The following is a 16,831-nucleotide window of genomic DNA, read 5'->3' as shown; positions in this document are numbered from 1 at the left end:
GCTGCTTGATAGTGTTTGCGAACTAAAAGTTGAGCCTTTCCATGACTTGTGACGGTGGCACTGAACTGGTTCTCTCAGCAGCTGTGCATTAGATATGCTAAATGGCAATTTCTCGCCCACATAATTGGCTCCAGAGAGACCTGGTTTCCCGTCGGCATGTGATTCTGACAACACAACATTCAGGAGGTCTAAATTGAGAAGCTGCACTTAGACTCATATGCATCTCACCAAACTTTTATGAGCCATGTCAAGCTGTGCTTTGATATTGAATTTTGGTTTATTTGGCACATTCCTATTTTTTTCTACTTAATGAGTGTGAAATGTGTCTGCAGTGTTTTTCTTCTTGGGGACCCCTGGTGGTTAGTTATTACACCCGAGCAGACAATTTCCAATTTGAGTGAACATGTCAGGATGACCTTGGACTAAACTCTTGGAATGAATGTCTCTTCCTCAGGTGGACGTTTCAAGAAAGAAATTGTTGTGGACGGACAGAGCTATTTGCTTCTGATCAGAGATGAAGGAGGGCCTCCAGAATTGCAGGTAGGTATCCTGCCGATCTTTAAAAATGTCTCTTTACTCTGAGGCTCTTAGATGTGTCGGTCAGAAAGTGTCCACAAACTGTCTTGCAGACGAAAACTGTTTAGAGACAGACCATTACTTCTCTGCGGGACTGTTTGGAGCAGTGTGACAGCACTCTGCGGTTGTTCTACCGAAAGCAACAACAGATCATTGAGCAAGCTGAGCCAAAATCGTTTTTTGTGGTCAAAGGGACAACACCTAATCATCCAATTAGTATGTGAAGAGTGATGGAGCCACTGTTTCATCTATGGTGGACTTTAAGTCTTCAGTAGAAAAGATGCTGGTGATATTACCAGTGTTTAACCAGAAACTGTTGCATCTTACCTCTCATTTACAGCTCAGTCAGAACTTTATTGGAATGAACATTTTAAGTCCTGACCTTAGGAAGTCGAAGACTTTATGATTAGTACGAACATTCACTTAAGCATGATTGCACAGTAGTAGTATCATCATTTTCTCACGTTGCTTGAGAAATTGTATGGTTTGAGACTAAAACAATATTTATTTTTACGCATTTGTCTTTTGTATATGTCGATACAACACCAAATAAACAAGCTGTAGTTTTTGAAACTGTTGTGGATCAAAAAATATAATGTATAGTGGAGTAGAATTATAAAGTAGCATGGAACTACACATGTAAATACCTTAAACTGTGGCAAATAAACTTAGTTAATAATACACAAAAATGAAAGCTGCTATTAAATGTATTTTTATTGACAGCTACATGGGAAATTTATGAAATAAGTGCAAATAATGACAAGTCCATAGAGGTTTATGACATTGTTTTACTTTTGCAGCTCAGAATTTAAAGTGAGAGTAAAGGACTTTTCCAATAAATGAACATCCAGTACATTCCATCCCTTGATAAATAAGTTTACGTTGTACTAATTAAACCTATCAGCAGCAGGTAAATCTCTCTGTATTCCCCTGTATATCAGGGTTTTGAATCTGGTTTCTGTGGAAACATTCCTTCACTGGTACACCAATAGTATTTTTACGTCAACCAGCAGTGATTGGTGAAGAAGGCGGTGATCAGCCTTGGCGACAAAGACAGAGAAGGATACAGGAACAAGGATCCAGATAAAAAGAACTTGGCCTTCAGGGAAAAGATTGTAGGATGAAAAATATAACAATATACAGTCAGATATACATGTGTCACAAGCAAACATGGACAGTGTTTGTGTAATTACTCTCACTGCCAGAAGGGGGAGACAAAGGTTCCACACTACAGGTTGAGTGTTAATTTTGGGAGTTTTCACCAGCTGTGTGCTACCCATCCAACACCAAACACCTGATGGACAAAGTGAGCAACTAACCTGCAAACATGGTGGAGTGTTTAGCAGCTAAAATGCAGCATATTTTCTGTGGAGTTGGTGGAGAGCAAAACAGAGTTAAAACAAATGTGACTACTCATGTTGCTCCATATCATGTTAGCATAACAATTTAAAGAGTGGTTGTTATGTCTTTGAGGTGTTTATCATTTATTTCCACTGGGTTAGCTCAGAGAAAAAAAAACTTAATTAGTACAGGACCTGACTAAATGGACTTAGTTACTTTGCACTACACAAAAGATATTTTTACAAATATAGTGTAGTGATACAATTCGTTGGTAAAAAGTGTCTAATATTAAACCTAAATAGATTTGATAAGGGATTTGTATAGAGACAAATTTAAAAGTCAGATTTAATTACATGCCGAAGGGTCAAACCCCAGCCCTGGAGAGTAGACACAGACCTGCATGTGGCTTCATTCACAGGATTCCATGTTCCTGGTAAATTTACCATGCAGTTGTTTTAGCAGCTACTGATGCCTGGCGCAGCAAAGCTTCGATTTACGCATGCATTACGCTCGGTGAGATTAGGGAATAGAAACGAGTTCGGCTCAGTTGTCAGCCGCCTGTATAATTAGTGGCATAATTAAAGGCCTCCATTATGTTCCCACTCACAGGAGGCTGAGCGGAGTTGAGGCTCGGAGGCTTGATTTGCCATTCAATCCCTACAGGGGTCTGGGCAAATGTGAAAGCTGAATGAAGAAAAGGGCAATACAGGAGAATAGTTTGTCTTGACTGTCACTATTACTACTACTCTGGGTTCTCCTCAGCCTCTTTCCTACAACGGGTGGTGATTACGATTGATTTCCCCTGCTCCAGGGAAATCTCTCTCCCAGATGATCCTTAACTATGGCAGGGATTATGAATGTATATGCTGCAGAGGATAAGAAAGATTCCTACATTATGATGGCAGTGGGAATACAGAAATCAGAATATGGATTCAGTAGTAATGATTAATCAGGCACGTCATTCCACCTTGTGCTGGTGTTTAGCCTCAAAGCAAACACCAATGATGCTGCTACACTGCCCCCCTTCTGTCTGTTTATGTGAAATACAATGATAGGATGATCTGTAGTATCAGGAAAAGAATGTCTATGGGAATTCCTCTCCTGACATGTTTTAAGACATTCAACCACCCATTATCTTGTGAGTGACTTAGGGTGAAGGCAGAGGACACCCTGGACAGGTCACCAGTCTGCCACAGGGCTACATATAGAGACAAGCAATCACACTCACAATCCCACCTATGGACAATTTGGAGTTACCAGTTAACCTCAGCATGTTCTTGGAATTTAAGGAGGAAGTCGGAGTACCCGGAGAAAACCCATGCATGCACAGGGCGAACATGCAAATATGCAGAATGATTCCGGAGACACGGACCGGGGATCTTCTTGCTGCAAGGCAACAGTGCTAACCACCAATCTACTGTTCAGCCCTGTTTAAGACATGTTTTCATATTAACACACACAGTGTCACAAAACCATACCTGTACCTTCACACAGCACATTTGTCTCCTGAGAGGATCAGCAGTTGTGATACAAACTAAAGCTGCATCAATATTCCTATGGGCCATAATGAGCAGCTATATTTGACAGCACTTCAACACACTGCGTCTGCTCTGTCCTCAGTTTGCTGCCTGGGTGGATGCGGTGGTTTTCGTCTTTAGCCTGGAGGACGAGATCAGCTTCCAGACAGTCTAAATTACTTCTTGCGCCTATCCAGCTACAGGAACACAAGCTGAGGTCCCCATGGTCCTCGTGGACACAAGGTGTTTGCTCTACATCTGATATGTATATACCTGTGTTTGTGTTGCTTCCTGTATAATGGAATTATAGAGCTTTGCAGCAAGAAATACTCTGTGTTCGTACACTGTCATATGTTTTCTAAGCTACATCAGGCAACTTGCTACTTTTTCTTTTTTGTCAGCAAGTGAAAAGAACAGAAAGAATGAACTGGTAGAAATTGTTGTCCATGTAGCAAGCCTGATACATAGCAGCTTACTTCTGTTTGCCTTCTTTGTTGTCTAACAGCTGTTAACCTTCTGAACTCCACACAGATTCTGAGCATTTCTTTGGGTTCTTACATAGTTTACTGACTGTGGCTCATTTCACTGCAATATGAAGTGTCACACCTCTATGAAACAGGACAACCATGGGCAGGAGTAGAGAGAACTGAAAAGGTTTTTTGTTCAGCATAAGAAACTGAAAATATATATAATATAGGAAGGAAGCATGAAAATTACGTTTCTTTCGTTATTGTTTACAAGAATGTATGCACATTTTCCCAGTGCATACAGGTGTTATTATACAGGAAAAAGAAATGATGGCTTTACATACTAGAAATGTTTTACTATTTAGATTTCTAATGTGTTTTCATACTTGTCTGTCTGCTTTGTGTAAACACAACCTGCAGTTCAACCCAATAGTCCCTTAGTGTTTGTCATTTGGTTGCTCCTTGCAGCTAATGGCTTTACGGTTGTGACGAGAAGCGCAGAATATTTTATTTTACAGCACAAACAGTGTATTTATGGCAGTTTTTTCATAAATAAGGTGAGAAGAATGAGGATTTTTGATAAATATCATAGTTGTATGCTCAGATTTGGTTTAATTTTCCAAAAATCCAACAATTCTATCTGTTTCTACAGCTTCTATCTCTGACAAATAACATCATTTTAGTGATAACTCTCCTTTGAAACTACTGACAGTTTCGAAAGGAAAGTTTTTTTATGTATAAATTTTTTTTAATATAATATTTATTAAAAAATCATCAATGAGCCACATATATTTGTTAATTCTATGATCATGATACAGATAATCCCACATACTGTTCCACTAAACACTGTACTAAATGATAAACACATCAAATGCCTTTTAATTTGCTGCTTCCTAACAAAGGTTCCATTTACTTACGTTTTACAAACTTATCTTAAAAACTACAGTGTCTGCTTTTAAAATGTGAGTATAAACTTTAGACTCCTTCATCGGTCTCTTTCTAAGACGTGTATTGTCAGCCTCATTGGTCAAATAACATGTTTGATGGATGTTTTTTGTCACCTTGTCCTGTTAGATGCAATCAGTGCTGCCAACCCCAGAGTGATCGACGACTCGCGGGCCAGAAAGTTGTCAAATGACCTGAAGCGCTGCACATACTATGAGACCTGCTCCACCTATGGCCTGAATGTGGAGAGAGTCTTTCAGGACGGTGAGAGGAAGCAGATGTAAAAGTGCAAATGGATCAGTCATGAAGCTTGAATGTAAAGGACTTAAGAGTGCAGGATACATCAGTCCCACCTTTGTTCTAGATTTCAGCACAAGATATGTTTGATCGTTGGTGGTCCTGAACTGTATCGTAGTTAGTCAATTGACAGAACGTACACTACTGTTCCAAAGTTTGGGGTCACTCAGGCAATTTCATGTTTTCCATGAAAACTCACACTTTTATTCATGTGCTATCATAATTGCAAAGGGTTTTCTGATCATCAATTAGCCTTTCAACACAATTAGCTCACACAATGCAGCATTAGAACACAGGAGTGATGGTTGCTGGAAATGTTCCTCTGTGCCCCTATGGAGATATTCCATTAAAAACTAGACGTTTCCAGCTAGAAGAATCATTTACCACACTAACAATGTCTAGACTGTTATCTTAATTGAAAAAAGAAATGTTTTTAGCAATGAGGACATACCATTCAAACTGTTGAATGGTAGTGTAAATGTGAACTTTTTGATGACTTAATAGTCCCATGGGTCATCTTAATACAACAGTGCCCAAAAAAAATCACTGCTTTCAGCTTCTCACATGCGACTATTTGCTCACACATAGCAACCAGTTTAAAGACCTGGGGCCTCATTTATAAAACATTGCGTAGGATCCATACTAAAGTTTGCGTACGTCGAAAATACGAAATGTACGTATGCCCTTCGCCCCTGATTTATAAAACTGCGCAAGCACAGCTGCATGCAATTTCTTGATAAATCACACACTAGCTGGAAGATTGCACAGGTGGATCCACCTCACATTCCGCCCACAACACACCCACATTTTACCATGAATGGTCAATGCAAAGTAACTCATGAATGTATCTGTATATAAATAAGCTGCTGATCCATGGCATTTTACAGCGCCGGCCTGCAGTCTTTTCCCTACACTGCTGTGCGTCAGGATGAATGAATCATGTGTTGACCCAGGCCACCCTGCCACTAAATTTGTTATGATCATGTCCGATGTACAAATAATTTGTACACTGATTGAATGTACATTTTTTCGGTTCACATAGACAAATTCATCTTCACTCGGAGCCCTTACAGCAACATGAGTGCAGTCAGTTACACCGATTACATTTGGGAAACCGGACATTGCTACAAATTACCGTTTAATGCTGGCCTGTTCACCCACAGTGTAAGGAAACCTGATGTATTGACTGGTCATGTTTATAATGTCATCCAAAACAGCTGGCATTATTGCGCTGAGGGATGGTTGTGATATCCCAGACCTAAAGGACATCATTTAACTGTATATCAGACCCAAACGGGATTTAGACAACAAATGTAACCTCATATATTCTTCATATAAAACACATACCTGTCGGCCAATTCCCGCTGGAAGGAGCCGGTGTCGCCAGAAACCCCCAAGTCGTCAGCTCCCGTGTCTGTACCGGATGGCGTGATTTCGGCGGGTGGGTCTGTCTAAGACGGCCCAGTTCAGCACATAGATCCAAGAGTACTGCTCTAGGGAATCTGAATCGGCTTATTAACCAGTCATTGTCATGGGCAAATCCCCGTGATTCCTAAAATCTCTCTCCATTCTTAATGTGATCTTCCAGCAATGCCAGCGCATCCATTGTGCCACATTACACACGGCTGTCACCCGCGATTTATCCGCTTGATCAGCGATTGGACTGATTGTCACATGCCTTTTCCAAATTAGTAATCAATCAGTGCCACTCACCGCTCTATTATATCATTTAAAGATGGAAGTTTGATATATGAACTTAGTTTTGCAAATACAGTCGTAGGCCGAATGGTGCACTATATGAACATGTACAACAATGAGGGTTTATGATTATCCGGCTCTACAAGTCTAATATGTGATAACAATAAAGGTTTGAGATCAATCTGGTTTCAATTCACCACTTCACTCTCCGGCACTGCCGTTCCCTCTGTCTCCAAAATGTGCTTAAGCAAGCATCAAAGTTGGCGCACCGGTGCGCACATTCTCACGCCAAGTTTGTTTTTATAAATCACAACCTTTGCGTAGAAAGTGGCATACGCCACTTTCTAGCCCTGTTTTGTGCGTATGCAAGGTTTATAAATGAGGCCCCTGAGCTTTGAGGAACTGTGAATAGACATTTTTGACTATTCTGTTGCTTGTAGACGACCTTCACTTTAATCCCCTTATTCCCTGGCCTCACTCCAGGCAAAACCAAAGACTGCATTCATTAACTGAGATCAAAATTATTCTAGGCCAACATTAAAAAAAACCTGGCCCCATATCACATTAATAATTTGCACTGCCAAGTATGTCAGAAAGATTACAGGATTTTTGACAGTTACTTGAATAAGCACTTAAGTTTTCCTCTTACTTTTTACAGAGGAATGATTAAATGTAGCACAATTTATAATTGCAAAACAGTGAGTTGGTTAATTCAGTAATAATTGTACCCTCGTAAATGTAACAAGCAGGGCGCTCACACACAAAAGATTTTAAAAAAACGAATAAAATTATTAAAGCTAAAACTAGCACGAGACAACAATGGGTGTTAAGTCAGCTTTATCAGCAATGCATCCAGTACATGGATGTGTGCTGTGAGGGTGCTGAAGATGCAAAAACAAACATGGAATTAAAGGAGAGGGGAGCCAGTGACCACATGGAAGGTCCAGCTGAGGACCACCCAGATCAGCCAACTATTTACCGAGGTTTACCAGGATAGAAGGTTTAGATCGGCGTATAGTGCTGGATCACATTTTTCTTGCTTCACTCTGTTAAACATGAGTATAGTTGTGTTTAAAATGCCCTAAGTATGACAGTTGTTTCTCTTTCCTCCTCACCCTGGGCTACTAGTAAAGTACTGTAGTATTTAAAATACAGTTGCCACCACTGCTATCATTAATTATGCAAGGTAAAATCATGGTATAGGATGTGCATACAAATGTGGAGCTCTAAGCCAGAGACCAGTTCATATTGAGTTCTGTCTAAAAGGTGACATGCACTCTTCCCTCTTATATGGACTTGAAAATATCTGGAAACTTGGAGTTTTTCCCTAAATCTATAATTGGAGTCATGAAACTGTTATTTGGAAACTCTGCTGCTTCAAACTCCGGCGCATTATCCCCCAAGGCTGCAGCTTCTTTTGAAAGGCTGTCATCCCTTCAGAAAACATCTGAATATGTAACGCAGTGTTCACTTTGCATTTCATCGGCTGTTGATGCGCAGGCACGTTGTCTTCCCTCCCTGCCTTAATTGCTTCCTGAAGCCAATTTGAAATAATTAAATGGGATGAAGGAGTGTTGGCTGTCTGGAGAAGTCGCTCTCGCCTTCCCTGTGTATTTGCCATGCTGCAGCAGGCAGCTGGGCGTTATGGTCCCAGCTGTCAACGCAACTTCAGATCATCTCTCTTTCCCTCAATGCTATTCGCGTCACGCAGCCGTGAGCATCGCCTCCTTCCTCCCCTCCCTCCCGCTCCACCCAGTCGAGTGTGCTGTGTGCTCGAGTGTGCCGTGAATTAAATGACGGCTTGCACCAACTGCATGGCAAATCTGGCTGTTCACATGGCGACAGCAGTCTCATTTGGCCAGCATCACTGTGTAGAACTCAGTGAATGACAGGGGGAAAAAAAAAATCCCCAAGATATCATTTTGTATGATTACTAGTGTTAGAAATAGAGTTTTTTTTTTTCCCCCTGGAGATATGCAAAGCAGAGCGTTCCTCATTACCAGACTGAAAAACCAAATTGCTCGAGGTGACTTAGATAATGTGTGTTGTTGGAGCTGTTCTTTTGACAAAAAAGCAAAATTACTTTTTGTTTTTTTTCGAGAAGACTTGACACCTTGTGATATATGAATAAATTTAAATGTACAAGCACAAAAGTCCTAAATTTAGGTTACAGTTGTCGTCTATTGTAAATGCAGAAAAATAGGCACATTGACAAATAGTGTTAAACTAAATTTCTAGTTATTCTTGTTTGTGGTCACAAATCTAATTTGCAAATAAAATCACAACTTCAAATTTAACATGTTATGTGGGACTGACCTTTGAAGTAACCCCAGCACATTCTAAATAAAAATCTCCAACTTAGACCTGGTTGTTGTGATTACGTAGCAAGCGTGTAGCTGCTACACATTCTTACACATCTGAGATAATAAACATTCCCCGTCTGTCTCTGAATAGATCAATGTGATCAGCTGCATGATTCTCACATCATCAGTCCCCAAAATCTCTCTGTATTTGTCTGAAAATTATTTATTCCAAGAATAATTTGACAGCATCAGGTAACAGTCTGTTCCTGTGTCTTTGCCTCAGTTGCCCAGAAGGTTGTGGCCATGAGGAAAAAGCAGCAGCTTTCTATTGGTCCATGCAAATCCTCCCTAACTCTCCCAGCCACTCATCAGTCCCCGCTGCATCCATCCCCTCTGTTCACATTAACCAGGTAAGATCCAAATGTTCACAGCCACGCTCTGTTTTACTTACTTATCACATACTTAAACTCTTCATGCGATTATGTAAAAGCAGGTCTCCAGGTTTATGTAATTGCTCTCTTGATGATTGCTTACATTGTTCAGTGTGGGAAATCTGGTCCACCTCATGTCTTTCCCTAAATTGACCTGCTTTTATTCCCTGTTCTTTACAATCCCTCTCTCCCTCCCTCCTTTTCCTCTCGTTCTGTCGGTTCCTCTTAATCTCTCTCGCTCCCCAGGCGGCCAATGGTGGGGGTGCATTCAGCGACTACTCCTCCTCTGTTCCCTCCACCCCCAGCATAAGTCAGCGGGAGATGCGCATTGAGACCATCGCTGCCTCCAACACACCCACGCCCATCCGCAAGCAGTCAAAGCGCCGCTCCAACATTTTCACAGTAAGTATGCGACAGCTGATGCAAAGCAACACCCACTCACACTACTAGGAGGCATGTTGCCAAGCACACTTTTTCCACCAGAGGGAGACAGGTAGCTCAAAATGCATCAAAGCCACCTCTCCTGCCTCCGATGCAGGCAAAGACAGCGTCTTGTTCACACAGCACAATGGGCAAAGGAGAAAAGACTAAACAAATATCGTATTAGATCCCTGAATTGCTTCAACAATTAAAACCTTAAAGCAAATATCAAAGATAAGCACTGTGGAAAACAAAAACATCGACTCTTTTCTTGTCCTTTTTCTTTTCTAATTGGATGTAGTGAGTGCACATGGATTGAGTTTCTCATCTCACCCATAACAAACTGGGCTCTCTGCGCTGTCTAAATCTCTGACCTCCCTCCCCCCACCCCTCTTATGTTTGCTAGATCCTTTCTTTGCAGTGACTTCCCCTTTGGGGAGAGACGGCAGCAGCAAACCGCCAATGCCACTTCTCCTGCCCGACCAAGCTAAACTAAAAACCCACAGCCAGCCTATGGCCTGTTTACACGCTGCTATAAACGCATGCCAGCAACCTCCACCTCCCCAGCTTCAGACAGAAATGCTCTAAGTGCCCTCTAATCATCTCGCTGAATCTAGATAACTCCCCTGATCCTCACCTCACTCGATCTGGCTCACATTCAATTTCGTTCACCACGATTGACTATCACACCAGTATCCCGACCCCTGTCTGCCTGCTCTTTACCCCATGTCCTGTCATATTTGCCCTTTGCTCTAACCAATAGCATATGTGTGCACTAACCACTCTAATTTCCTTAGCTGTCCTAAGCTTGTCTTTTACTTGTAGCCTCTGCCCTCTTCTTCTGCCCAGTACCCCTGTTCCCTCTTTCTTCCTCTCTCTCTCTCTTCCTACACCAGCCTTCTTCTTTGCTGCTAAGCCTTTCCTAATCTTGCGTAGCCAGACTTGAGTCTCCTCAAGCTCAGTGAGGTCTGTAGAAATCAGAAATCTTCAAATTTACTTCTGCAGAGCACTTGTCTGCGAAAACCCACCATGCGTTTTCAAATTCCCAGCCAACTCTCCGGCTGAAGTTTTTTTTTTTTTTTCTTCCTCCAGAACTTTGTGGGCTTTATGAGACAGAGATCAGGCTACGTGAGATGACTCCTCTCCTAACTCCTACCTGGTACATCCCCTCTCCTCCACCTGTTTTCCTCCCTCTCTCCTCTGTTTTCCCCCTGACCTCTGTCTCCTACCTTCTCCTCTCTCCTGTCTCTTTCTAACTAACTCCTTCTCTAACCTTCCTATCTATTCCCCCCTCCTCTATTTCTCCTACCGCCTTCATCCTGTTACCCCTAGCTGCTGTGGGAGCCGCAGGCTTTGTGGCCTCCGAGCAGTACAGGCTGTGTGCTAGCTCCCCTTGTTGTCTCCCTTCCCCCCTGCTAGGTAGTGACTAACCATGTCCACCAGAGAAATGAGCCTCTCCCCGTCCGCGTCATGGAGATGCCGAAGCACGCCACCTACCCAGTGTGGGTGCCCGAGTGGCAAGCCGAGCGGGAGTTTCAGCTCATGACCTTCTGAGGAGCAGCGAGCCGAGGGTGGGAGGAGGGAGGGTCAGGGAGGAGAGGAGGAGGAGGAGGAGGAGGAAGCAGAGGAGGAGAAAAAGGAGAAGGGGACGGAAGGTTAACGGGGCGATCTCAACATTTCTTCAGTGACACTTGAAGAGTGCGATGGGCTCGGGAGAGGAAGACTCGCAGTGCAAAACCTTTCCTTTTTTTTTTTTTTGCCATTTTGCCAAACAACAGAAAGAGAAAATATTTCATCAGCACAACAGCAACAACGTCGAGGATGTCCCTTTTCCTAGCTTTGTCTGTTTCCAAAATAAAATGACCTCTGTGTTGCCAGAGGCACTGACAGACGGCAGGTTGCCGTTCATGTTGTCCAGCCACACTCCTGTAAGTAGTTTACTTTCTGCTTGATTTTGAGATTTCAAGAGAAGTACTCAATGAAAGAAAGTATGCCTTAATGTCATTTGTAGACAAGTTCTGACAGATCCGTATCAGACTCTCTTCAGTTATTACGTGCAAGATCCAGTCCAGCTACGAATCGGAGATAAAAGCAACAAATGTCACATTCATGGCACCGGCATTGGGACTCTTGAAATTAAGAAAAATTCTTTGCAAGTTTTTCGAGTTTTGGAGACTGCAACAAATTATTTTTGGGTTCAGATCATTGGCCCAAATTTAATCTGGCTCCAAAAACATCAGATGTAGTGTATTAGAAAAAGCCCCTTGGAAGAGATGAATCCTTTTTAAAGAATTACATAAGTAAGTGATTAAACTCAAAGCTTTACATCAGAAGATCTTATCACTCCGTCTTTTCACCCCCCACACAAATCAATTCCACCAACCACAATCATTTCAAGCCAATTTTGACCATAACTGTCGTCGGCCACTAGGTGTCAGCACAGTACACATTATTCTTTCCTAGTGCTTCCATGGCCAATAACTCTAAACGATCTGTTTTGTAATCTGTCTGTGGTTTCCTGAAGTCTTCAGGCCGTCTGTCCCTTTCTGTGTTGAAAAGCACACTGTTTAGGAATTTAGATAGATATTATGGCATTTTTTATACTTAATTCATCGCATTCATTCAACCCATTTATTAATGTCTGCCATTCAGTGTTCCCCATTTCATGTTTTAGTCCCTGAACTTGTTACTGGATCTCCACGTATGAAACAAAACATAAACAAAACGAATATAAAAAAAAATAACCATTTGACACTGTTTTTTAATATTTGCAGATTTGTGCTTCTGTTTCCAACCTTTCTTCAACAAAAAGGGCTTTCCAACTCCTTCCGAATTAGAAGAGCATGATGGTTAAAAAAAAATAAAGAGTCCCCCTGCTTTGCCAATCCTGATAGAGGAGATTATTGTTTGAGGACTTACAGCTCGTCGCTGCTTTACCCTCAGTGCTTTATGGCATTCAGGGTAATGCGTAGAACTTATGGAAACCATAGGACTCTGCGTCGTACGCAACCTAAAGTCGAGTCCATTTGAGTGCGCGAGTGCGCTCAAAGTAGACTGTCAAATATCACGACGTGAGACAGACTGTAGGGACTCTTCTGGAAATGCCCCCATCCACACCTTGCCCTGCCCCCAACCCCCCTACGCCCCCAAACCCCCTCGCTCTCATTCAGACACGCCATACAAAAACACGCTGTACAGTCAAGTCACTCTTGGAACTGTTATCCAGCCACCCAAAGGACACGACGTTTCCTTAACATGACATCACACTGCCTTTTGCCATAAATGAGGACTCAAGGACTAGAGGTGCCAAGTTGTTTTTTTGTTCTTCCTTTTAGATTTTCCTACATTCATTTGGTCTGTTATTATTTGATTCAACCTTATTTTCCAGGGCATATTGAGTATTGATGGAACTGAAAATGTGGTATAAATGTATTTTCATACAGGTATTTTAGAATAGAGTAGTTTGGGGGAATTTTATGAAGGCCTTCATAAAACTTAGCATAGATCATCAGGGTGTTGAGGTGTTACAGAGGGATATTACACTGAAAGTTGCCAACAAATGAAACTGGGTTGCACCGACTTGTATGAATGTAGTTAAACTTAACAACTGCTTTTCTTTATTTATTTTAAGTTATTTACTTTTGCACATTCGGTTGTTTTTTTAAAATTCATTTATTTATTTTCATTTCCTCACTTTAGGTTTGGTACAGAGATTATGAACTCGTGCATAATCGCTTTTCTATCATGAACGGATTGACGAAAATATAGACTGCTGTATATCTTGTATTGTATTTTATTTACAATGGTACTCTATAAAAAGTACATACATATAAGGAATATATGAAATAATGCCTTTATTGTTCATCCTATATTTTGTGGGAACTGCAATGTTTGGCTCAATCTGTTGAATATTTTGAAGTGAATTTGTGACTTGCTTTGTATGGTGTCTGTATAGAAGCTAAACAAGTCATCATAAAAAAATAAAATGTTGGAAAAAATATAAACGCCAGAGTTGGTTTACTTGAAGTCAGACTCTACCTCTTCTCCATTGGTGACTGGACATTTCTCATGTTCTGAGTGAGACCATACACCCTCATGTCTGTCCCTGCCTGTACCTCATCTCTTTATTTGTGTTGGGGTGGGAAGGTTTTGATTCAATGATTTATTTTCAAAGCAAAATTCCCTGTCTGACCATTTTTCCCTCCACAGGAACAACCAGAAATGTTAATATTGTTTTTTTTTCTTAACTTCTCTGACCCTTAAAGCGTTTGACGTTTGCAAAATGATTTCATGTCCTACCAGGTTTTGCAGGTCAAAGGTTGGAGGAACCTACTTGTACCAAAGCCTTCTTTCAAATAACCATTTTCCCTTCTCTCCTCTCTAACCTGTTATGAACTTTAACGTATTTATCGTGCTACAAAAGCCATTGTGACTATGCGAAAGGCTCAGCTGATCCAACACTGGGTAGAGCAGCAGCAGTTGGTCTGCAGGTCCGCTAAGGGCCCGCTCTGGGTCTCAAACAGAGGGAAGGATCCCCCCCCAAAGGGTTTCAGGGCTGAGTCATGACTCAATGTGTGGTCGTCCTTGGTCTCCTCTGTGTTGAGATGTGTCTAGTGTGGTCTTGGTTTGTTCTCTTTTGATTTTTTTCTTTTTTAACTTGCACGTCGGTGTTACTGCTGTTTGTTCCGCTGGTCTGCTTGTCTGTTCATTTGGAGCTTCTTTTTTAAACTTTTATTTTGCAACGCCGAGTTTCTCCACAAAATACTGCAAATGCCTCAGAAACACCAACCCCCTCACCTCCCCCTCTGACCCCCAGTCTCTCTCCCTCACGCACACGCACACACTCCCCAACACACACCCCAAAATCTCACCTCACACCCAGCAACTCCCACTCTGCCTCGTCCTCAGTGTGACGCCTCAGTTTCTGACTGAGTTTCTTGTTTTCTTGCAGTCACGGAAAGCCAGTGAACAGGCAAAGAGCGTTGACAGTAAAACAGACAGCATAGGCAGTGGAAGGGCCATTCCTATCAAACAGGTAAGCAGTTTTACTAATCTTTTTCCTACTTTTCCCACAGTTCCTTGGGTAAGTATGATTCCTTTTTTGTCTTGGTAGGTGTTCTTCTCTGTTTAACGTCCATATGCAGCCATGTAAAGTTGTTCTTAAGGATGAGCTATCCCGAAAGTCAGTTAGATTTGAGGACAGTTGTGTGGCAATTTAACCACTAGATGGCGACACAATGCAACAAAACAAATACTCCAATGTAAGAACAAATTCACTGGCCACTACTACCAAGTTATGACCCATTTGTCGAAATCACACATGAAATTGAAAATACACTACCGGTCAAAAGTTTGGACACACCTTCACATTCAATGCTTTTTATTTATTTGTATTATTTTCTACATTGTAGATTAATACTGAAGACTAACAGTTTTTTGTTTACAACATAACTCCATATGTATTCTTTTATAGTTTTGACGTCTTCAACATTATTCTACAATGTAGAAAATAATGAAATAAAAACAACTGAATGAGAAAGTGTGTCCAAACTTTTGAACTGGTCGTGTATATAGGTTTAAAATATGTTGTTTTGTTTTCTAATGTTGAAAGCACAACTTGTTTATGTCTGACATCATAAACTGCATAATGCATGTTTAGTAAAAGACGTGTGTTTGGAGATAAAACATGTTGTGCTTCTAACTGTCCTTCACTGAAAATATATTCCTGTTTAACTGATTTTACAAATCTACCAACGCAAACCAGACAGCATAAGCAAAACAAATGTTTAGACTTTTATTTTCCAGTGTTGGTTCATGTATTATGTGTCAGTCAGTTTGGAAGTGGATGATTCCAGGCGTGTGATCAACGTTCACAGTAATCCTACTTTTGAATCGTGGATTACACTATTAAAATGAAACATTTCGCTGTAGTGGAAGTGTTATTGCTGTTATTGGTGTCTAATTTGTGCAGTAGAATTTTTGCATCAAAGTTCATTCATGCACATCCATATAATCAACTTAGACAGCCATAATCAGGGGAAAATTTCATCAGATTTCCTAATAGACTTCATTTTTCTTCAATGCTGACAATTTGTTTTTGAACTAATTTCAATAATCTGGAACGTGCTACAGAATTAACTGACAACGCAGTGGTTGTTCAATTCTCTTCACATCTCAAAGTATTTTAGCCTCATTTTTTGGTTGGTTTTATTCTTTCTCATTGAATTTCTTAGTATTTGATGTGATTTTAAAAATCCCGTAATCATATTCCTTCTTATGTATTTACACGCTGAAGTAAACAGCACCGTTTATGAAGTAGTGAATGAAGTGTCTGAGTAAGGATCATTTCTAAAAGCTCTGGCTATAACTCAAGGACAAGTAATGACACATTGATTAGTAATCACTCATGATTATATGAGAGCTTCTGAAAATGGGTCAGCATCCTTGTATTAATGCTCCTTACCTGCAAGTGATAGAAGATAATGTCCTTCTTTTGAAAATGTTGAAGCCAGTCCTCCTAATTCCCCGTAGAGGAAAATTGCCAAGGCTTTGGTCCAGCTGCCATAATGACAGGGTGACGCTTCTGAGCTGCCCTCGCTCAATCAGGAAAATACCGGCTTTGTGCTTTTTTAAGAGCTACACTACCTATCAGATGACCTACCTCTGGGTGATGGTAGATGGTTATGTGATTGACAAAAACGTTTTATGAGAATTGAAAATGTGAAAAAAAAAAAAAAAAAAAGGAAAGCTGTTGCATTCCTTCTGCATGGGAATGTGATGGTTGTGTTTGTGTACATCACTAAAGATGCCTCCAGAACCAACATAGGAGATTATTA

The 16,831-nt window shown here is 41.1% G+C and overlaps 1 protein-coding gene across 1 annotated transcript in view; it reads left to right on the top strand.

Moving 5' to 3' along the window:
- Positions 1-16,831, top strand: part of agap3 (ArfGAP with GTPase domain, ankyrin repeat and PH domain 3) — a 128,312-nt gene that overhangs the window by 64,259 nt on the left and 47,222 nt on the right. The window contains 9 exon segments of the mRNA XM_051952843.1: positions 455-540; positions 3,538-3,604; positions 3,607-3,647; positions 3,649-3,679; positions 4,976-5,110; positions 9,428-9,484; positions 9,487-9,554; positions 9,822-9,977; positions 14,947-15,030. Coding sequence (XP_051808803.1) covers positions 455-540; positions 3,538-3,604; positions 3,607-3,647; positions 3,649-3,679; positions 4,976-5,110; positions 9,428-9,484; positions 9,487-9,554; positions 9,822-9,977; positions 14,947-15,030 — 725 coding nt within the window.

The sequence above is a fragment of the Acanthochromis polyacanthus genome, chromosome 9, assembly GCF_021347895.1.
Source record: "Acanthochromis polyacanthus isolate Apoly-LR-REF ecotype Palm Island chromosome 9, KAUST_Apoly_ChrSc, whole genome shotgun sequence".
NCBI classification, from domain to species: Eukaryota; Metazoa; Chordata; class Actinopteri; family Pomacentridae; genus Acanthochromis; species Acanthochromis polyacanthus.
Note: the sequence above shows the minus strand (reverse complement) of the source record. Positions and strands in the feature narration are given on the sequence as shown.